General features: G+C 55.7%; 1 protein-coding gene across 1 annotated transcript; it reads left to right on the forward strand.

The window, feature by feature from the left end:
• The first annotated feature begins 682 nt into the window (after nucleotides 1-682).
• Nucleotides 683-21,764, forward strand: PLEKHO2 (pleckstrin homology domain containing O2). The gene is made up of 6 exons (XM_032417443.1): nucleotides 683-806; nucleotides 6,947-7,096; nucleotides 11,416-11,532; nucleotides 16,271-16,375; nucleotides 17,843-17,941; nucleotides 20,372-21,764. The coding sequence occupies exons 1-6, from the start codon at nucleotides 795-797 to the stop codon at nucleotides 21,383-21,385; spliced, it is 1,497 nt and encodes a 498-aa protein (XP_032273334.1). The 5' UTR covers nucleotides 683-794; the 3' UTR covers nucleotides 21,386-21,764.
• Nucleotides 21,765-22,120: the final 356 nt, after the last annotated feature.

Raw genomic sequence — 22,120 nt, forward strand, 5'->3', positions numbered from 1 at the left:
CCCCTGAGAACTAGCGGTAACCCTCCCTCCCCCCCAAGGGACCCCGAAGTCCAGATTCCCAGCCCCAAGTCTTCCCGTTACCCGATTACCGGGACCGGACGCGAGGTCCAGGCCCGGCCCTTCGAAGAGATTCCTGGGAGAAGAGGACCAGGTTGTCGCCACTGCCCCAGCGTCGGGGAGGAAAGAGGCGGAGCCTCTTGGTGCCATCTCTGGGCCGCCCAGGACCGCGTGGGCCAGACCCGCAACCTCAGCCCTCTCGGGTCTGGAAACCTCAAAGGCGCAAGCCGCCAGCGCCTCGGGCGCTCGCTGGTCCTGCCCCACCCCGGTCCCGCCCTCCGCCCGCGTCCCTCCCGTCCGCCTCTGGCCGGAAGCCCCCTCCCCCTCTCTCCGCCCTGTCCCCCGCACCCTCTGTCCCCTCCCAGTCCCTCTCCCTCAGCGGGTCGGGGAAACCTCTTTCCGCCCTGTCCCTCCCCCTTCCTCCGTTCCGGCTCCTCCGTCCAGTCCCCTAACCCAAACCCGGCCCCGCCAAGGCTCCGCCCCCAGCCCCGCCCCCCCGTTTCCCGCCGGGGCCCCGGGCCTCCCAGCCCCGCTATTTCTTTCCCCGGGCCCCGCCCCTTGGCCCCCGGAAGCTTCTCCCCGCCCCCAACCCCGCCCCCCCGAAGTTTCTTGGGCCCCCGGCGGCCCGCGGGACAGAACGCAGAGAGCCGCCGCCCGGCCGGGTGTGGATGGAGGTGGCGGAGCCCGCGCGGCGCGCGGAGTGAGCGGCGGAGCGGCGGGACTTCAGCGGACTCGCGATGGAGGAGGAGGTGAGGTCCGGGCCAGGCGGGGGGCGGGGGCTGGGGTCTTGAGCCCCTCACTTTTGTTGGGGTCGCAGGCTCAGGCCCTTGTTCCAACCAGCCCCTCTCCCGCCGGACTGCCGACACCCAACCGCTACCCCACCCCCATTCCCCCAGGCAGAGCCCAGGCAGATGGAGCAGGGGCTAGGGTTCCGCGTCCCGCACTTCGCAGACCCACCCTCCTTCGTTATCTCCTGTCTTCTCTCACCAACTGTGGGCATCGCGGTGGTTACTGTTCCCATTGGATTGACGGAGAGACTAAGGCTCTGGTCAGTTAACGACTCGCTGAAAGTGGCTTGGGTTACTGGGCTTGAACGCGGTTACCGTTGACACCCCGTGCTGGCCAGGTCTGATCCTGAGGAGGTAGACCCGAGTGTGTGGGGGGGGGGAGTCTGTGGGTTTCGGAGTCCCTTTCTCAAGGAATCTTGAGGCCGTAACCGTGTCTGGTGGTGAAAACTGGAGGAGTTGTGTTTTTCTCCCCTCTATAAGTCCCTGTGATCCTCTTTCCTCTACCCTCTCCCTTGCTCCGGAGTCAGGCCCGAATAGGGGCTGATCCTGGCCCCTGCCTTCCCCACCTCCCTGGGAGGGCCAACTCCCTGGCGGAGCTGGGAGACTGGACCAGCAGTGCCCCTTGAGCTTCCGTCTTCCCCCTCAGGACCCTATTGGTCTGGAGTAGGGTCAGGCACTCAGTGACCCCTACCCTTGACTTGCAAATTCAGTTCTCCCAGCAGCCCCATCATGGAAGCACACAGTGAGCACTTAATGTATACCTGTGGAATGAATAAATTAGAGCCAGGATCTGCTGAGTCTCAAGGACTTTGCTTCTTGTCCCCTGAGGGAGGTCTCAGCTTTTGCCCCTCCCAGCCCAAGGGAAGGGGAGGTGTCTGTCGCGGTGGGTGGAGAGGAAAGATGAACACTTCACTCTTGGGGCAACCCTGGCCAGCTGGGGAGTCCTTGGTGGACCAGGCTGTCTGTGTCCCCTTCAGTGTCCAGCTCCCTACTTCCCGGGGCCACTGTCAGGGCCAGGCCCTGCATTTCTGTGGGATGGTAGATAAGTCACTTCCCCTCTCAGCCTGCATTTCCTCTTCTATAAAATGTAGAGCTTGGCCTTCTCCCCAGGTCTTGTGTGATTGTGTCCCCTTCTCTCAGAGTGGGTGGAAGTAGGGGGCAAAGTCAGGCCACTGATCTGCTGTGGTTTCTTGCTGACAGGGGTGGGGCTGCCCTCCCCCACTCTAGGCCCCTGCTGTGAGGGTTGGACTGTCTGGTTGTGGCCCCTCCCCTTCTCCCAGAGGATGTGGGACAGGATTACTCCATCTCCTGATCTGCTCTGGCCCCCAATTAAGGGAAGTTCTCCTGGGGCCTCCTGGGCCGATGGTTTGTCTCGTGGCCAGCCCAGCCCAGCCCAGCCCTGTGCTCCCTCTGGTTCTGAGTTGCTAGCATTGCCACTTAAACTGACTCCCATTTGCCAAGAGCTCCCCACATACCTGAGCCATCTAAGGTCTTGCCCACCTCCTCCCCACACAGCCAGGGGCTCCCTATCTCCTTCCTCCCCTTAGGCATCCCTAATTCTTTTCCTCCCATTTCTTCTAATCACTTTTCTTTTCTGTAGGTCTCAGTGCCCATCTTTGTTTCTCTAAAACACCTCTTAGATCATAGTCACCTGCTTTGCCCCATGACCTCAGGCTGACCTCATCCCCTCACATGGCTGTTTTTTAGCCCTCCCCCTAGCTTAGAGCTTTCTCCCTGTGCCCCAACTACCCTGGTGCCAAGCCCCCTCAGCTTCAGTGGCCTCCTCTCTGCAATAGCTTGGTAGTCCTCCTCAGTCTGAGGCTTAGTGAAGAAGTGCAGGTCTGGGCACTGGGCATTTGTCCACTTGAGTTCTCAGGGCCTCAGTTTCCCCATCCATAAAATGAGGGAGGTGGGCAATCCACAAATGTGATTGATATACATGCAAAAGCTGTGAAAGCTGCAAATATCGTGGGATATTGTTGCTGCCACTGGAATAAGGTTAAAAACCCCAAACCTAGGCTTTCTTTCCTGTCTCTGCCCTGGGGTCCTGCCCCCCCCCACCCCCCTTCCCTCTCATAGTCATGCCTTTCCCTGGCTCAGCCTCTAGGGGCTCCAGGCTGCCCATTTGCCCATATCCATCTAGACAGAGGCAGGGCAGTGTCCTGTCCCAGTCCTGGTTTTGTGACCTTGAGCTAATCTCTTGCCCTTTCTGGGCTGTACTTTCTCATTCAATAGTGAAGGGGTCTCAAAGACCCTACATGTCCTTCCTTCTCCTCTGGGTCAAGGTGTGTGTCTCCTTCCTTTCTCACTCTCCTACTAAAACCTTAGCTTCTCCAAGGGCTTCCCAAACTAACTCCAAGCCCTTACCCCACCAGAGAGCTAGGGCTGAGGTTTCCCTCTGGGTAGGTCCTGTGTTCTCCCAAAAGGCTGGGGCCCTCAAAAGCAGGGGATGCCCTCCCCACCTCCACACTGAAGACTCCCTGTGCAGGGTCTGTGTTGCCCTCATCAGATCGGAAGTTCCCTCTGGGCAGAGCCTATGTGTGCTTCCTCTCTGGTTACCCTATCCCAGCCTCTGACACGGTGGGTTCTTAGAAGAGTCTGGTCAGCATATCATTGTGTTTAGTTCAAGGGCAAAGGTGATAAGCTCCCTGTGATGTGAGGTGCCATCAAGGTTTCTTCTGCTCGTCTCTGTCTCTCTATCATGGCCTGTGTTGTGGCTTTCCACCTGTTCCCTTCTGTGCACAGGGTTAGGATGACCTGGCATCTTTTTCTTTTCTTAAAGGAATGACCCAGAGATTCCCCCCACCTCAGGCAAAGGGGAGTCAGGCTGGTGCTCAGGGGTGCCTCAGGAGCTGCTCACAGTGGGCAGGGAAGGGTCTGAGTGAGGATGGGTAGGAAGAGAGAGGGCGAAACAGGAAGAACAGTGGTCAGCTGGTCAATAAGAGGAGAGGAGGCCGAGAAACTGGGCTGAGCAAGACAAAACCTCCCCTGTGAGCCCTGCCAAGGGGAGGGGCCACTTATTAAAACTTACTGGGGCATAGCCAGGCCCCTTGGTAGGAGTGTCTGAGGGGCAGGGAGAGGGGCAGAGTGGAGGGTGGCAGGCAAGCAGGACTCTGGCCTCCAGCCAGGCCTCCCTTTTGGGAGGCTGTTGCTGAGGCTGATTCCTGACAAGAAGACCCTTCCCTGGGCTTTGGTTCATGCCCCCTCCAGCCCCTCAATTGTCACTCCCCCCATCCCCAAAGTAACTTCTCTCCTCAATTCCATCCTGTTCCCACCCATCCCTGAAGGCCCTGGACTTGCTTCTTTAGGTCACTCAGTCATGGTGTTCACTGGGCACTGTTCTCTCTGCTATACCCCGAGAGGACAGCGGTTAAGGCACAAGCTTCCAGTCTTGCCCCTCGGGAGCTTCCAGCTGACAGGAAGTTTTCACGTGTCAGACAGTGGGTGAGGCAGGCAGGGGAGGTCACAAAGGGAGAGAGTTTAGAAAGGGGTGTGCGATCCCATGGGGTGGTGTGTGGGCCCCTGAAAAGCAGGAGGCAAGCTTGGAGCTCAGCAGTGGGAGACTTCACGTTCTGCAGTCCCTACTGCTTTGAGAGAGACCAAGAGTCTGCAGGCCTAGGAGGTGGCCAACAGTACTGTAGTTGCTGATGGAGAGGTGTGAAGTGTGGGATGGGGTTTCCCATCTCCCACTTCTCTTCTAGCCCTGGGCCCAGGCAAGCCTGTAGGGCTCACTGAGGGGGATGAGGCCCCTGCTGGTCATGTAGCTAATGGGTGCTGAACACAGGGTCTCTGGTGCCGGGGGTGGTGCATGATCGGATGTGAAAGGGTCGAAGGGTGCTGAAGTCCCCTCTTTCCCTGGTCAGGGTGGCTCATAACTGGCCCATAGGCAAGTCTCCCACTTCCTCATTCCTCCATCCAGGAAGACCCTTTGGGACCATCTCACTTCCCCATTCTTCCTGCCTTCTACAAGTTAGGGAGAGGTGATGAGGGGCACCCCACATTCCTGGAGCTTCTGGGGTACTGAAGCCCAGCAGCTAAGCCAAGAAAGGCCTTCTCCTAAATTCTGAACCAGGCCTGGGGAAAGGGTCCCTGAGAGCCAGAGGGAATGCCAGTGACAACAACAGTGACAATGATAGCTACCAATTCCTAAGTTTAGGGTGTTCTAGGCACTGCTTTATATGCCGTGTCTTTATTCAACATTTATTGAGCACCTACTGTATGCCAGATGCTGTCTAGGCCCTGGGGCCTAGAAAGCAAAAATCCTTGCCCCCGTGGAGTTAAAATCCTTGCAACTTCTGGTATATCTCCATTTCTTAGATGAAGCAACTAAGGCTTAGAGAGATTAAGTGGCTTCCTTCCAGTCTGTGTGACTTGGGCTTCAAAGCTGACTCTCAACCACGAGAGTGTGCAGTTCAGAGGGGCGAGGCCACAGTGAGAACCAGGCTGGGGCTCCCCTGCCAGGATAGAGAGCAAGGAGGCAGTGCCCTGCCCAGCCCCTGACAGCTCACCACACTTCTACCCAGGCTTGTCCTTCCAAAGACAGCTGTGGCCACAGGGTATCCCTGGGGAGAGGCGTGCTCCTTTTAACTGGGGCCCCTTTTTTGAACTTTATGTAAATTATAAAGTAGTCAAAATTAGTCAGTGCAATTTCCTTCTAGCATCCTCTAGATTTGACATGCTCTTGACCTCCCCTCTTCTACCCTCCCCTTCACACTCACTGCTGTGGGCACCAGTCACTGAAGCAAAGTGGTTAGCAAATTGGTGTATTTTTATTTTCCTTACACAGATATCTCTTGAACATCCATTATGTGTAAAGGAACAGTGCTAGGTTCTGGGGACCAGAGGTAAATACGACCCCATCTGATAGGCATGTACCTGACAGCCAGCTACCTAAGCAGATAATCGAGGCCACGAGATGTCAGCGGCTGTCCTAGAGGCTCCAGGGTGGCTGCCTATGTCCGAGAAGAGGACTCAAGTTTACCTCTTGTACCAGCCTGTGGTTGAAGGCAGAATCCTTGGAGTGCTTACCAGGTGGATGGCCACCCCCAAGTCCTGGCCTGTGGTGGTGCTAAGAGCAGAGGACCTCCTGCTTTGGGGCAGGAAACGGGCTGCAGAACGGGTTCTCTTGAAGGGCAGGGGTGGAGAGGCAGATGACCACCACCTGCCTGCTTCCTCCCATCCTTCTGCTCCTGCCTGAATGTCCTCTCCCCTGGGATGCCTTCCTGGGCCACCCAGACCTCAGCCAGGTCCCCCACTGTCGTCTCTCACTCCCCTCTTCTTCCCGCCCCCTTCACTGTTCCCTTCATAGTGTTTCATGCTTATTAATGTATTTGTGTCTGGTGTTTGTTCAGCTCCTCCTTCCCTGCATTGCCGGCTCTGTGAGGACAGAGATGCATTATTTTTATTCTTCTCTGCTTACTCCAGCACCCGTGACATTGTAGGTACTCAGTGTAGTGTTTGTTGACTGGTTGAATGAATCCATGAGAGCAGAGTGGTGGAGCTGGAAGAACATGGGGTCAGGGACCTGGTTTGAATTCTGGGCTTGTCCCTCCCACTGTGTGACTCTGGCAAGTCATCTCCTCTCTGAGCTTCAGTTTGCCTGGACCCTGTGGATAACGATGCTACCACCTCAGAGAGTAGTTATATGTGTTAAGTGGGATGATGTGTGTAAAACATAATCTGGTGGCTCAGTATTGAGGGGCCTATTATTATTATTGTTGCTACTGTTATTCCTGTTCTTTTTTTTTTTTTTTAAGATTTTATTTATTTGAGAGAGCACACATAAGCAGGGGGAGGGGCAGAGGGAGAGAGAGAAGCAGGCTCCTCACTGAGCAGGGAGCCCAACGCGGGGCTCGATCCCAGGACCCTGAGATCATGACCCGAGCTGAACGCAGATGCTTAACCAACTGAGCCACCCAGTCGCCCCTATTCCTGTTCTTTCTGACATTGGATTAAGGATATGTGCCTTGGGGGTTGTGGGGAAGCTCATGTGGGAGGATATGAGGAGGTACCCAATAGAGGGACACATCCCTCGTGCAGCCATTGGACAGTGTGGCCCCATGGCAGCAGCCCTCATGGCCTGTCCTGGTGCTATCTTACAGGGTGTGAAGGAAGGGGGCGAGAAACCTCGGGGAGCACGGAGGGCAGACAAAGCTGGCTGGATCAAGAAGAGCAGTGGTGGCCTCCTGGGGCTTTGGAAAGACCGGTATCTGCTCCTCTGCCAGGCCCAGCTGCTGGTCTACGAGAACGAGGTAAAGACGCACCTGGCCCTGCGGTTGGGGGTGCTGGGGGAGGGGGCAAAGGGATGGCAGCCCAGGCCAGCAGGAGGATCCCAGAACTGGTGCAGGAACACCTGCTCCACTCTTGACATGCTGTGTAACTGGATTTGGTTTGAGACCTGACTCCTTGGGTGAGTGCCTGATCTTCTCTGGGTCTTCGTGGTGTGGGGACAATACCTCTAGGTGCAAGTCTAGGACTCCTGGATGAGGGGCTCTTTGAAGTGTATGTGCACAGGGACGTGTGTGTCTCCTTAGTGTACACCTATACTGTAACTCCTTGTCATTGGGCTAGATGCCATATAAGTGAATGTTCCAGAAAGCTAAAGCTTATTCCATTCAGCAATGAGAATAGAAATATTTTGTGCTCATGCTTGTTTGGGGTTTTCCATATCTCTTGTATGAGGCTCGTTAGTAGTCCCATGAGAGTGTCATCATGTCCCAGGGGAAGATACTGAGGCCCTAGGGGGCCAATGACTGGTCAGCATCTCAGTGAATGGAGGAGTTGGGACCCAGACCAAATCCAGAGCTCTTTCCACCCGTAGATTCTGGCAGGTAAACTCTAAAACTTATTTTTGGTGGAAATCCACTAAAATATGTTGAATATTCTCTACCTTCTTCAACAGAAGGTGTTGGGACTAAAAGTGAGTCTTTCTGTGGTGGCTCTGAGTCACCTCTTATCAGACTCTTCCATCCTGCCAGACTGTACTTTTCAGCTTTTCTTTTTGCTTTAACATCAAGCGCCAGTTGCCACTTCTGCTGTCCGCATGCCTCTCATAATCCTCACAGCTGCCCACTTCAGGCTTGCGCCCCTTTTCGTTTCAGCAGGCTAGGAACTTGGACAACCAAGGATGTTAAAATTGTGTGTTAAGTAAGAGTTGATAAAGCTCTGGGGGAAGATCTGAGGAGAAAAGGTGGCTTTTACTTGTAGCTGCCGTTTGTGTTCTGGGATTAAGGCCACCAGAAGGCCCGTCCATGGAAAATGGGCTCTCACTGCGTGCCTTTGACAGATGGAATACATGGGGCAGAACTGGCCTGGAGGCAGAAGAAGAGGGATCCTGCCTGTTCCCCACCATCCTTTCTCAGCATCCCTCAGGTTATCTTGGCAAATTCATAACTGTCCCAGGCCAAGAAAGGTTGGGCACCAGATCTGACTGTTTAGCGGAACTGCCTTTGTGAAGCACCTTGCCTTTCCTGCCCGAGTCCCCAGGCTCATGGAGTCGGGGTGTCAGGGAAGCAGCTGGAGGAAGACAAGGGAGTGAAATATGCAGACAGCCCCCCAGATGTTCCTTACTGCTGCTGTCACCAAATTAGGATGTGCTGTAGGGCAGCAGGGGGATATTTTTATAAATAAAGGCAGTTGTCACAGCTTCCTTCGGTCCCAGCTGCCATAGGAGTTGAATGACAAGCCCCCAAGCTGTCAGCCTGTCAGGCACTGTCAGACTTGTCCTGGGCGCTCTCTCCACATCTGGCCACAACGGGGAAGCAGGAAGGATTTCACATCCCACAAACATGAAACATATAAATCAGGCTTTTAAAAAAAGTCACTATTAAAAACCTCCGTGCAGTTTCAAGAACTTCGCACTTGGGGGTAGGGAAGGTTGGCCCAGGAGCAGGAATTGAGAAATGCTTATGAGTTCAATTCCTCTTTCTGATGTCAGGAACTAGGCGAGTGCAAATGGCTCTTGGCTGTTTCTTTGCTGTCAGTGAGGCTGACATTCAAAAAATGCTGCCCCCGCCCAGTGCCTGCTGGTTTATCCATTTTTCTGAGCTGCAGAAGGGCCAGATGATTCAGCGTTTCGGGTGGAGAGGAGACCCAGGTCAGGCAACCCTGGGGAGAGCCGGGTGGTGGGGATGGACTGACTTTTTGTTCCCAGACGGAGGAGAGTGTGTTTGGGCCAGTAGTTGTCCAGTTGAGGAAGGCCTGCGCACATGGGGCAGGTGAGCTGCTCTCTCTGGGACCGGGCATCCTTCCCCAGGCAGCTTCCTTTCTCTGGTTGCAGGTAGGAGGGGACCTTCTGGAGTCTCACCCTGGGTCAGGCATTCAGTCCAGCAAACTAGTCCTATGTGTGTCCCTCTTGAGGGCTGCCTTTCGGTAGGGCGCTGTAGGGGGAACCAGACAAATATGCAGCACAGGGTAGAGAGAGATGCCTAGCAGGGACTCAGGACTGTTCTTCCCCATGGCTGGGTGCCCCTAGCACCTTGTACGGTGCATGTGCCTGGCAGGTGCTCTGTGGATGGGGGACCTCAGAGGAGCGAGAGAGCACCAAGGCTCAGGCTTGGGGGTGTGGCAGGGGAGCCTCCTGGAGCAGGTGGGTCTTACTAGCCCTTGTTGAATGTGTGTGGAGTGGAGGAACTTGGAAAGATTGGAGACTAGGGGTTGGAAAGAGATGCTTGGAAGCAAAGATTGGAAAAGACATTTTAACTGAACCTGGATGGGAAAGAGCAGGCCACCCTTGCCATCTTTCCCCAGATGGCCCAAACAGAGAGCAGGTCAGTGGTTACTGCCCTTTGCTATTACAGTCATCTCCTTTGAAAAATACAGACGCCTGGGCTCCATCCCCCAGAGATCCTGATGAAACTGGTCTGAGATGTTGCCTGGGCATTGGGGTTTTTAAAGCTCCCAGGTGCTATCATGGTTGAGAAGCTCTGGTGTAGAGCAGAGGTTTTCAAACTTTTGCATACATCAGAATCACCTGAAGTGCTTGTTAATCATCAGACTGTTAGGCCCATTCTCCTACGGTTATGATTCAGTGGGGATGGGATCTGAGAACTTGCATTTCTAACAAGTTCTCAGGTGATGTTGCTGCTGCTGGCCCAGGTACCACACTTGGAGGACCACTGAGACAGAGTGGAGGACCACTGAGACCGTTGCTAAGGCATTGATCACCAAGCCTCTGACTGTGGCTGGAAGGAGTGTGGTGTGCTAGAAAGAGCTCTGGCCTGGGAGGCAGGAAGTAGCTTTGCATTTGGCCCTGCCCCTTACATTTGTGTCTGTGCCCCTTGGGCAAATCAGTTCGCCTCCAGGCCTCATTCTCTTCCTGTATACTGTGAGGCAAATACTGGGGCTCTAAGCTTTCAGGATGATTTAGAGGCTCAGGAGAATCAGAGAAGCAAAAGTGCTTGCTAAGTGTCAGGGGTTCTTAACATATGCAGATTATCATGGAGGGAAATCAGGGCATTTCCTCTGCAAACATTGAGTCACTGCCTCTCAGATATTCCACCAAAAACTGCAGAGCACCTAGGCGTCCCTGGTGGGTGCTCTTGCTGGCTCTCTGAGTGAGGTCTAAGAGCAAGCATGTCCTTAACTTGTTGGCCAGCCTATAGGGCAGCTCTCCCCTCCAACCCCCCCCCCCCCCAGGGCTTGCTTCTTCGTCCCTGGGTGCTCAAGGGTGAGAATGCAGCACATTGAGAAGTTGTTCCAGCTGGGACTCCCTTGGAAGAGGAAGGAATTGACCACTCCTGAGTGGGGAGCTTGTCCCAGGCAGCTTGCTGGAAAGGTACCTGGTGGGTAGAGCCCACATGGAGAAAATACTCCAGTGCCAGGGCTGGTGGGCAGGAAGGCAGCCCAGCCAGTGTCCAGGGGTGGCCTAGAAAAGGCTGGCCTCTGTCTTCTGAGTGACAAGGCCTCAGGGTGGCAGGTTAGTGGGGGGATTGCTTTTGAAGGAATTCTTGCCCTCTCCATTGTGCAGGCCATGGAAAGTGGCCTTTCCACCTAGCCAGGGGTCAGCGGAGGAAGATGCCAAGTGGGGAAGTCAGTTCAGGATCATTGTGGTAAAGGTAGGGCATGCAGCCCAAATGTGCCTAGTTCACACTTCCCTCTGTGGCTCTGCCTGGAAAGCCTTTTCTTTTTTTTTCTCTCATTTTGTGACATCCTGCTCCCTCTTCTAGACTGCCTCTTCCACAAATCTCTGAGCAGGCTCTGGGCCTGCATGGACCCTCAGGTACCCTTTCCTAAGTCTCTCCAGCTTCCGCTGTTTCCTCCTTTGGCCTTAGGCATTTGAGTCGGCCCTGCTACCCACCTCCGGGCTGGGTGCCCCATTTCTCATGTGGATGCTGAGCCTTGAAGGCATCCTTCCAGTCAGCATGGACTGAACACTATCTACTTGCTGGGGTCCAAATACCACATCTTGGTGATTGATTGGCAGCCCAAGGTTGCCTTCTGACCAAATGATGCCCTCACTGACTGAGATCAGGGTCTGAGGTGGGACTTGGGTGTTTGAGGACCTGGGTGTTTGAGGATCTGGATGTGTCTGGCTCTCACCAATTCATGTCGCCTCTATCTCCCTCCCCAGGATGAGCAGAAGTGTGTGGAGACAGTGGAGCTGGGCAGCTATGAGAAGTGCCAGGACCTTCGTGCCCTCCTCAAGCGGAAACACCGATTTATCCTACAGCGATCCCCAGGGAACAAGGTAGGGCTATGCCCACTGCTGCCTGACCTCCCTACAGGCCTGGCTTAGTTTGGGAAGATCACCCCTGGAAGGCTCTCAAAGGCAGGCTGGGCCCCTGGATATAGCCTCTGGAGGATCTCTGGAGTGTGGCTGAGGCTCAGACCCAGGGGCTGCCACAGGTTGGACCTTTTACTCATTTTGGCCTGGAGTCTCCCCAGCCCCTGGTTGATGCATTTAGGGCTCTGCTGAGAGGTCTGGTCCCCTCTCCCCTTCCAGGCTCTGGGGCCTCCTTCCCAGGCTGTAGTTAGAGGTGGGGCCCTTGGCCTGCCCCCACACCCTGGACACATGAGGCGCAGGAAAGCTGGGAATGAGGCCTTCAGCTTGCCAGGCCTGCAGTACCCTGATGTTGTCTGGGGCGGAGGAAGGCTGTGACCTCCACTTCATCTCAGGCCTTTGTGGGTGGGCCACCCCTCCTGCCTCCATCCTGGACTCAGTGCTCAGAGACCTGCAGCCCCCCACCTTTCCTCCCTTTGCACTTTCCCTTTCTTGGCTGAAGCTGGAGAGGGTCTCTTGCCTGGGAGTTTCTTCGCCTGGGACACGCTGTGTGTGCAGATGAGGTTTGCTGTTTGCACCACATTTCTCTGGTAGGGAGTCTGGGTGGGTGTTGATGAATGGTATAGTTTCACAGATGTCAGGAGGGAGTTCAGATCTGAGACTGGCGCGTACAGCACCTCTCCAGCTCGCGCCCGTCTGCAGCTGGGCCACGCCTCACCCCAACCCCTGCACGTCATGCAGAGCCTCTCAGAGTGAGGCTGAGTCACAGAGGCTGGGGGTTGGGGAGCATCTGGTCTGGGGCTGCTGGAGGCCATTCTGTTCTTCCCTAGCTTTAAGGGTCAGGAGCCTAAATCCTCTGATCCCCAGGGCTCTGGGCTCTGGAGGAGGCTGTGCTGTGTAACTCACTAACCCTTTGTCCAACTTCGCAGTGGGTGGGGCACAGAGGCAACTGTGGAACTCTGGGAATTGGGGGATGAGTGCAGGTTTATGGTGCTGTGACAGTTCATGGGGCTGGACCCAGGTTTCACTTGACATCTGCTGCTTAGGGCTCTTAGGAAGAGGAGAGCCATATTTTGGTCTTTCAGTCCCGTCAGCCCCCTCCCTGTTCTGGAGACCTACTTTTCTCTCTGAGCAGTCATTGTCGTGTGTGTGTGAATGAGTGACATGCAGAGCACATTATGTGTGGAGGTCTGGCACGTGTGTGTGTGTACCGCTTTGTATGCAGGTGAGTGTTCACCTGACCATGGGTCTGTCTGGGGCTTTGTGTGTCTCTGAGTGAGCTTATGTGGATGTGGGGGGATAGGGCCATGCTTCTCTGTCCTCTGTCAGTGCTGTTCTGTGGGCCTTTCCCCAGCTCTGACAATCAGCTGATGGTGTGCTTAGGCGGGTCGAGCCCAGCTCAGGGGGGGTCATCACCTTCAGAGAGGCCTGTTTGTGCAGCTGCATTCTTAGCTGCTTTGGCCAACACCCTCTCTTCCATCCCTCAGTCCTGCCAAGAGTTCAGGTTGGCTCTGGGTGACTCTGGGAACAGGATGATAAGTCGGGGAGGTGGGGCTATGGAGCAAGTATTGGGGGCTGCAAGATGGTGGGAGGAAAGCACATCCGGTTCCACTCCCCCTGACTCTCACCACCTGAGGAACTCATACAGAGAGCGGGGCTCTCCAGAAGTCAGATAGTGAACCGCCCAGAGCACCATGTCCCTCTCGTCCTCTCACCCTCCTTTCCTATCGCCCTGGGTGTTCCCCATCCTCAGTGAGGCCGCCAGCCGGCCAGGAGGTCACATGACCCTGGCTGTCTGGTCCTGAGGCCGCCTTTTTTTCCCCCCTCTAATCAAATAAACAAAGACTCCAGTGTCTTGCATGTCCCTCTCCCCCTGCCTCCCATCCCCACGCCCTTGCCATGAGGTCACAGGCGGACACTGCCAGGAAGCAGGGTGGCCTAGCTGGGCCTTGCTGCCCTGCTGGTCTCGGCCAGCTTGGCCCATTCCTCTTTCCTGCTGCCTCTCTCCCCCTCCCACTTTTTCCTCCCTGCCATTTTGTCCTCCCCGCTTTCCAGGTCATGTGGGCCTATTCTGTGGCCAGTCCTGTTAGCTGTGAAACTCCTAGCAGTGCCTGTGCCCCTGGGGCTTCTTGGAAGGGCTTGAGAGGGACCTGTGCGGCCTGTGGCTCTTCAGGACACAGGGCCAGGAGTGGGGCAAGAGGAACAACTTCTTGGTATTCCACTTGTCCCCATTCTGGTCCCCCTTGCGGGACGCCTGGCTCATTCAGCCAGGATAACAAGGTTGCTTAGAGTGGGACTGGGTCCCATTTAACCATGTATTTGCTCTCCCAGGGGATCCCTTTGGCTAGTATGTAGGTCTTCCTGAGGGCTCCTCCCTCACAGGGAGCAGAAGAGAACAGAGGTTGACCCCCTTCCAACCCCCGAGCCTGCCTCAGGTGGGCTGGCCCGTGGGGAAAGACTGCAGCTTGGGTTGGGCACAGTGGTTCTGATCTTGTCCCATTGAGGCCCCGAGTAGTGCATAGGCCTGTGCATTGTGGACTGGTGGGACTAGAACTCTTTTAGCTTGACTCCCAGGCCAGTGCTCTTTCTCTGCCCTGCTCTTGCTCCATCTGCGGCTGAGTTCAAGTATATGCCTCTGCAGCTCTCCGGCATGCTAAATCCTGCACTAAGCAGGGGCCTCACCATCTCGGGGCCTGCGAGAAGGAGGAGCAGCTGGGCTCCAAGGGGCTGGCCCTGGGCCGCCTTTCTGGCAGCCCCTGTCACAGGGTTGGGTGGGCCCTTGCAGAGCCTGGATGTAGCTGCTGTCCCTCCCTGACCCCCTGCAGCCCTGATGGCTGGGCTAAGAGGCAGTTGCCAAGGTGCCCTGGGGTTTCTGACTTAACTGCAGATCTGCTGCCAGGATTGAATTTACCCTGGTCATGCAAATGAGCATTTGGCTGTGCCTGGCATGGGGAGGTGGGTGGGACCCAGGTCTCTGTATGAGGAGAAGGAGGCGGCAGCCAGGAGGAAGTTATATAACGAGGATGCTGCAGGGGCCAGGCGGACTGTGGTGTTACATAACATAGAGGGTGGCAGGAGGGAAGGCGCTGTCTAACACCAGGGTGGGGGATGGGCAGGCTGGCGACCCGCCTGACCAAGAACTGGGGCATCTTGAGGTCAGAGTGGGCAGTGGCCCAAAAACGGGGCAAGGGAAGGAACTGTGGGCCAGTTCATTCATTTATTGGCTCATTCATTCAATAACTATTTACTGAACACCTACTGTGTGCGGGACCCTGGCTTTAGTCATGTTTAATTCCCTCAGCATTGCTTTGGGGTAGGCATGATCCCTTTATCCAGATGAGGAAACTGGGACTGTTTTGTCAGAAGGAAGGCAGCGGTGATAATTCCTGTTACTGAGCACTCACTCTGTGCCCGGCTCCAGATTCAACACTTTAGATACATATTTGATCTACACAGCTCCATGAGGCAGGTTGTGGCGGTCTTGACCTTTTACAGATGAGGGAACTGAGACTCAAGGTCAGCCAGCTGTAAGCGGTGTTCTGTCCAATTCAGAGGCCCTCCTGCTATGATACCCACTGTGCAAAATGGCCCCTCAGTTTGTGTGGCCTTGCTACTTCTACCATTTCCTGTCTGACCTTGGAGCCTGACAGGGAGGGGTCTCTCTAAACTGCCCTTTAATTCTTTTTTTTTTTTTTTTCAAGATTTAAATTTTTATTTTTACGTAATCTCTACACCCAACGTGGGGCTCAGACTCACAACCCTGAGGGACACCTGGGTGGCTCAGTCGTTAAGCGTCTGCCTTCGGCTCAGGTCATGATCCCAGGGGCCTGGGATCGAGTCCCGCATGGGGCTCCCCCTCTGCATGCCACTCCCCCTGTTTGTGTGCGTTCACTCTTTCTGTCTCTCTGACAAATAAATAAAATCTTAAAAACAAACAAACAAACAAAAAAACACCTCACAACCCTGAAATCAAGAGTCTTACGCTCCACCCACTGAGCCAGCCAGGTGCCCCTCTCTGATTCTCATGTACGAGCTGGGAGCTCCTGCCTGAGATGAGAGGGACCCCTGGGGTGGGGTGGGGTGTAGAGTCAGGAGTCTTGGGATTACTTTAGGTCACCTTGGCCAAGTCCCATCCCATCTGTGAGCCTCTGTTTCCTCATCTGTACGATGAGGGGGTAGGAATTGACTCCCAGGTCCCTTTCTCATGTATAGTCTATGATTCAAGGCCAGAAAGGAGACCCTGGGACTTTTTCACTTGGCCAGGGCTGAGTGGGGGGCCCCTGGGGAGCTGCATGTGGCCCTAGTTCATGGGGTCTTCACCGATGGACAGCTGTCACACCTGTCACCTCTGTTACTGTACTCAGCCTGGTGTGGACGTACACTGGGATAACTCCACTTTATGGAGAAAACAGGCAGCTGTCTGGGGAAGCCAAATGGAGTAAGACCAGATCTTGGCTCTTTCCACAGGGCAAGGTGGATTCTAATCCAGATCTCGGGCCGCATCATGCTGAGAGCCGGCCCCTTCTCTGCTGGATCTGTCCCCTCCCCTCCCCCGAAGCCTCGTGTCAGATCTGTTGTGGGGGTCATTTCAGTTTGCTCCTGGCCAGCTGTGCCAGGGCAGACTTTGGGATCTGGGATGGGAAGCTTCCTTAAGACCCCAAATGTGAATTCTGTTAAACATCCACCCTATCCATGTCCCCTGCAGGTCAGCGACATTAAATTTCAAGCAACCAGTGGAGAGGAGAAGGAATCCTGGATCAAAGCCCTCAATGAAGGGATCAACCGAGGCAAGAATAAGGCTTTCGATGAGGTACGATGCAGTCCTGTGGATGGATCTGTGTCCCCTTTCCCACCATGTGTGATCTCAGAGAGGATCCCCTGCCCCACCTCAGACAACCCCTTGATTATGTCACTGCTACAAACACTGGGACATCTACTATTGTTAGTAATATTCATAGCAACCCTCAGAGTAGGTGGTAGTGTATCCATTTTAAGGATGAAGAAACTGAGGTGTCAGTAAATTAATTTGTTTTAAATTAAAAAGTAAGTGATAGAGTAGAATTTCACTAGTGGCAGCCATGCAGCCTTTCCAACCCAGCCTCAGCTGGAAACAGCCAGTGGGCCCAGGCCAGAGAGGTCTGGGGGGCCGAGCTGAGAGCTTTCAGTCAAGTCCAGGCCAGGCTGGCTCTGGCCTTGGGCCTCCCCATCTGTCGGCAATGACCAGCCAGCCCCCTGCACTATATAGTATGACCTGTGGCAACAATGGCTGTGATCAGGCTTGCAGTAGGCAGGGTATCCCATGGGCCCAGATCTCCTAGGGAGGATTTATCTTTGACATCATGGATTCATAGCTATTTGGGTTAAAATGGACCTGGGGGCCACCTAAACTGACCCCTTGGATTGCAGAAGACTAAGACCTGAGGGAAGGAATCTTCCCAAGTAAGTCCCTCTTCACACCCAGGTCTCCTGACTCACAGCCATGACTCCTATGTCATGTTTTATGAGACTTGCATTATGCTCAGCCCTTTATTAGCTGGAGAAAATATCCCCATTTCATGGGTGAGGGGTGATGGGACATATCATGGGTGTTGGAGGCCACAGAAATGTGGGCTGGCTGTCAGCCTAGTCTTGGTGGAGCAGTCAGGAACAGGGACTGTTGAACCTCGCCCCTGCCCCCATCCAGGGTGGCTCTGACCTTGAGCCTGACCTGAGGGTTAAAGAGTCTTAGCTACATTCCCCATCAAGGACAGGCTGCACTGGGGTTCAGAGTCTTATTTACTTTGGCTTCCCAGGTACTCCATCTTTCCTTACCATCAGAGAGGATATGCCCTCCTCTAGACACCTTGGCCCAAAGGGGCAGAAGCCCTGCTCTTTCCTGGGCTTTTTTCTTTTCCAAGGGATCTGGGAGAGTGACTGGGGCCATTTTCTGGAAGCCAGGCACCAGGGGATCATGGGCTGCCTTCTCCCTGCTCCCCCAGCTAAGCATAACAGCAGCCTCAGGGCTGCTTATATATATTTGCAGTAGACTGAAGGGTGAGGGCTGGTAGCCCATATCCAGGCAGGAAGACTGAGGCAGAGAGGGATGACAAAGGCAGTGTAGGGACAGGGAGAAAAGCAGATGTCCAGACAGAGGGAGATGCCTCAAAGAGAGGGCCAGTGGTAGGGCCCTGCCCCTTTACAGGGAAGATGTAGGTGTAGACCCTGCCTCTGAGTCGGGTTAATGCCTGGGCATTTCTTCCTCTCCCTGGTGGGCACTGACCTTGTTCCTTCTTCCCAGGTGAAAGTGGACAAGAGCTGTGCCCTGGAGCATGTGACACGGGACCGGGTGCGTGGGGGCCAGCGGCGCCGGCCACCTACAAGAGTCCACCTGAAGGAGGTAAGACTTTGCCCCCTGGCTTAGACAGGTAGGAGGTCATTTGAGCCTGGGATCCCAGCTCGTTAGGGTGGCAGCCAAGCTTGGGGCCATCTTTTTCCTGAGGACTCTTGGAGTTGGGGCTTCCTGAGTGGTATGCAGCGTGTCTGTGTGTGGAAGCTCGTGTGTTATATGTGCTCGGTGGGGGGGGGGGGGCGGGAGGGATATGCCTGCTTTGCTTGTTGAGTCTGCATACTGGCCTTATCCAGAGTCGGTACCTGAGGGAAACTGAGACCCTGAGGCTAGTCCCTGCCTCTCAGAACTCAGCTTTCACCTAGAGAAAAGACCTGTCCGCAGACTGCTCCAAGCAGAGTTGTATCTAACTTCTGTACAGAGGAGGGCTCTGAGAGGCCGGGAAGGAGAGACCGTGGAGGGCCCATTGGCATTTGAACCAACCCTTGAAGGATGGGAAGGGTTTCAGTTGGTAGACTTGATGTGAGGGAGGCCCTGGCCGAGGGAATGATTTGAGCTGAGACAGGAGAGTTTGGAGTGTACCAAGTCCCTTTGATGGGGAGATGGGTCTAGGAAGGTTTGTTGATGGGAGGAAATTGTGGAGGCCTTGATTGTTGGAGCTGGGAACAGAATGCATGGGAGGGTGTGTTCCAGAGGTCAGTTGAGGCCCAGGGTATGGTGGGTTGGGTTAAGAGAGGGAAAGGCAAGGAGCTAAGAAGAGGGAGGAGGTGGGCCCTCCAGACTCCAGGAGGGGATGAAAAAGGAGGGGACAATGGGAGAGACACTCGGAAGCAAGAGCCATCTGGGCTTGCCCCCAAGCCTTCCCCATACGGTGCTAGGGGAAGCCTTCCAGACAGAGGGGAGGGTGGTCCAGACGTAGACCCAAGCCTGCCGACTAGGTGAATGGAGGCCCTGGGGACAGGGAATTTGGGAGAAGTTATGGGCAGGGTGAGGGGTAAGGGAGGAGCCCTTTTTCAGACCAGTGTTGCTGATGGGGGTGGATGTTGGGGGGGAAAGATTTTGGAGGCTAGGAAAGAATCTTAGCAAATGCTACATTTGGGGAGTGGGGGTCGGGCAGTAGAGAGCCAAGGAAGAGGAAGCCAAAGAGGCAAATGGTACATCTGGAGAGAGAGAAGGGCACAGGATGTGGGGGTTATCAGCCAGGTTGGCAGCCACAAGTCACAAAGGCAGGACTGGGGAAAGGGGCAGGTGGTGACATTTACTGCATAAATTTTCTCAGAGAAGGAGTTGGCTTAGGTTTGTCAAGGGATACAGAGCTGGGGTTGCCAGAGGGAAGGGGACCATGGTAGGGAAGAGGGAGAAGAGAAGGGGCCAAGGTCATTGGAGAGTTTGTTTTTGAAATGAGACAGCCTGTTCATGCCTGTCAGCTGAGGGAATAAAGCCTGCAGAAGGAAAGACTGATGTGGCCAGAGAGAAAGGGAATGCCTGAGGGGAGGGTTAGGTGTTGGGGGAGGGCTGGCCTTGGAGGGAGAGACCCCCTGAGAAGAATTCAGGGAGGCACTCATGTCCCAGTGACTGAGTGAGCGTATGTGTTGGCCAGATACCTGTGTGCATGGTAAAAGGGAGTGGGGATCCCAGCCAAGACGCCTACCATGAGGGACCTTGGGAGAGGCCTCCTGCCCAGCCCTGCTCCAGGGCCTCTGAGGCTCCCTGGGAGGGTCTCCATCACTATGGGGCTGCTGGGTGTCCCTGTGGGTCCCTAGGGCCAGGTGGGGGGGCAGCTGCCTACTTGGTGGCTGTCCTCCTCTGGCGGTCAGCTGTGGTCTGGGGCCACCTCTGGCGGTCAGCTGTGGTCTGGGGCCACCTCTGGCGGTCAGCTGTGGTCTGGGGCCACCTCTGGCGGCATGGGGAGAGGAGGCACTGACTGCTGAGCAGCTGGGCAGCAAAGGCCGCAGAGATCTGGGCTGGAGGGCTGGGTGTGAGGCTGGCACATCAGACAGCAGGCTCCAGGGAGGGGAAGCAGAAGTGAGTGGGCTCGAGACAACTCGGGAGACCATGCTTGAGTCCTGGTCCCATTGCCCCGCTGAGTGGGTGGTTGCACAGATGGGATCCCCTCCCAAGGCCAGACAGCCAGAAAGGGGTCAGAAACAGGGCTGGAACCATGTCCTCTGCTGCCCAGGCCAGTATAGTTGCCACTAAAAAGCAGTCTCTTTCACAGGCTGGGGGGCACCAAGAGGACTAGGCTCTGACTTCCTGGCCTGTGATTCCAAAACAGGGAGTTCTGTGGGAATGAGGGAGAGGAGAGGATTCATCAGAGTATCATTTTAGCTTCTAATCACGTGGCCTTGGAAGCCAGGGCAGAGAGTGGGGGCTGGGGGCCTGGACAGCCTGGATGGGAAGGCTTGAGTACCCTTATGGGTGGGCACATCTGACCCAAATGCCAGTCATCCAAGATAACGCCCATATACTGTCCCCTACCAGGTAGCCAATGCAGCTTCTGATGGGCTTTTGCGCCTCGACCTCGAAGTTCCAGATAGCGGGCCACCGGTGTTTGCCCCCAGCAATGATATCAGTGCAGCCCAGCCCCGGGAGACACTCAAGCCCCCTATGCCTCCTACCAAGCCTTCCCCAGTGCCTGAGACGACCAGCCTTGGTGACAGCGTGGAGACCCCTGCTGGGGAGGGAGCCCTAGCCCCTATCTCAGCAAGGTCTGAGCCCCACCCTGGGAGCCGAGAGGACTCAGAGACTCCAGTGCAGGAGGACAGTGGCTCTGAGCAGCCCTCCAACAGGGTCCTGCCTGACAAACTGAAAGTGAGCTGGGAGAACGCCAACCCCAAGGATCCCCCTGACTTTGAGAGTACAGAACTCCAGGTGCCCCGCTCTGAGACTCCTGAGGCTCTGCCCAAGGAGGGTGGGAAGCCCCCTACACCCCCACCCAAGATCTTATCAGAGAAACTGAGAACCTCCATGAGTGGGATGGGGGCTTCTGGGCCAGCCCAGAGTCCTGAGACCTCTGAGACCTCTGCCCCAGATCCAGCAGAGATCTCAGTGAATGGCATGGATGACAGTCCCGAGCTCATCCAGCCACCCCAGGCCTCGGGCATCCCAGAAACTCCCCCAGAGGATGCAACAACATCCACAGCACTGCCCCGCTGGGACCTGCCATCTCATTTCCATCCCCGCTGCTCCTCCCTGGGGGACCTGCTTGGGGAAGGCCCCCGGCGTCCACGGCAGCCTGGAGAACGGCTGTATCGGGCCCAGCTGGAGGTGAAGGTGGCCTCAGAACAGACAGAGAAACTATTGAACAAGGTGCTGGACAGTGAGCCGGCCCCCGTAAGCGCTGAGACACTGCTCAGCCAGGCTGTGGAGCAGCTGAGGCAGGCCACCCAAGTCCTACAGGAAATCAGAGATCTGGAAGAGCTGAGCCAGGAATCACCTGGGCTACAGGAGAAGCGGAAGGAGCTGGTGACCCTCTACAGGAGAAGTGCACCCTAGGGCCTGCCGGGCCAGGGCACGGTCCCTCCTAGCCCGCCCAGTCCATCATTGCCCAACCCTGCCAAGAAACATGCTTCTGCTCAGGCTGCAGAAGGGCCATCAGGCATGTTGTGGGTATGGCCAGGACCTGCAGAGATTCCTGGCATCCTTTCTGCCCTGCCCTGGCCTGTGCGGCCATGTGCCACCCAAGGCCACTATTTGGCTATCTGGCCCAGGCTCTGGGCTTTGGACTTGGGCTGGGAGCACACACTTGGTTGCTTGCATGGTTGTTCTGAACTGCCCCAGGGCTTTAGCACGGCACTTGGGGTTTCTGGGGGTGACATCATCTCTGCTTCCCACCCCCAGTAGTTTACATTCCTGACTTCTGAATAGAGCACAGCTGAGCGCCCCCCCCCCCCCCCCCCCCCCCCCCCCCCCCCCGCAGCTCCCACATCCAGATGTTCCCGGGCAGAGAGCCTTATGGCAGAGGCAGCTCTGAGCCATAACCAACCCTCCCCACCCACCTACTGCAAGTAGCTGCCAAGGCCTTGGGTCTAAGCTCTAGATTCTTCCCTTAGCTGAGTGAGACCTGGAATCCAGCTAGGGCCTGTGCAGGCAGGTGGGAGGCAGCTGTGTGAGAAAGCCATTGGATGTGTGGCTCTCTCTGGGCCTGTTTCCTATTCTGCAGGCCTTCCCCTCTGGTGAGCTGTGATTGGAGGACTCCAGGTTGGAGGAGGAACTCGAAGGGTCTCCTAG

The sequence above is a fragment of the Phoca vitulina genome, unplaced genomic scaffold, assembly GCF_004348235.1.
Source record: "Phoca vitulina isolate PV1807 unplaced genomic scaffold, GSC_HSeal_1.0 scaffold20, whole genome shotgun sequence".
NCBI lineage: Eukaryota > Metazoa > Chordata > Mammalia > Carnivora > Phocidae > Phoca > Phoca vitulina.

Coding starts and splice junctions, on each gene's coding strand:
- PLEKHO2 (XM_032417443.1), top strand. Junction 7,097..11,415: donor TGCTGGTCTACGAGAACGAG/GTAAAGACGCAC, acceptor CTCCCTCCCCAG/GATGAGCAGAAGTGTGTGGA. Junction 17,942..20,371: donor CAAGAGTCCACCTGAAGGAG/GTAAGACTTTGC, acceptor GTCCCCTACCAG/GTAGCCAATGCAGCTTCTGA.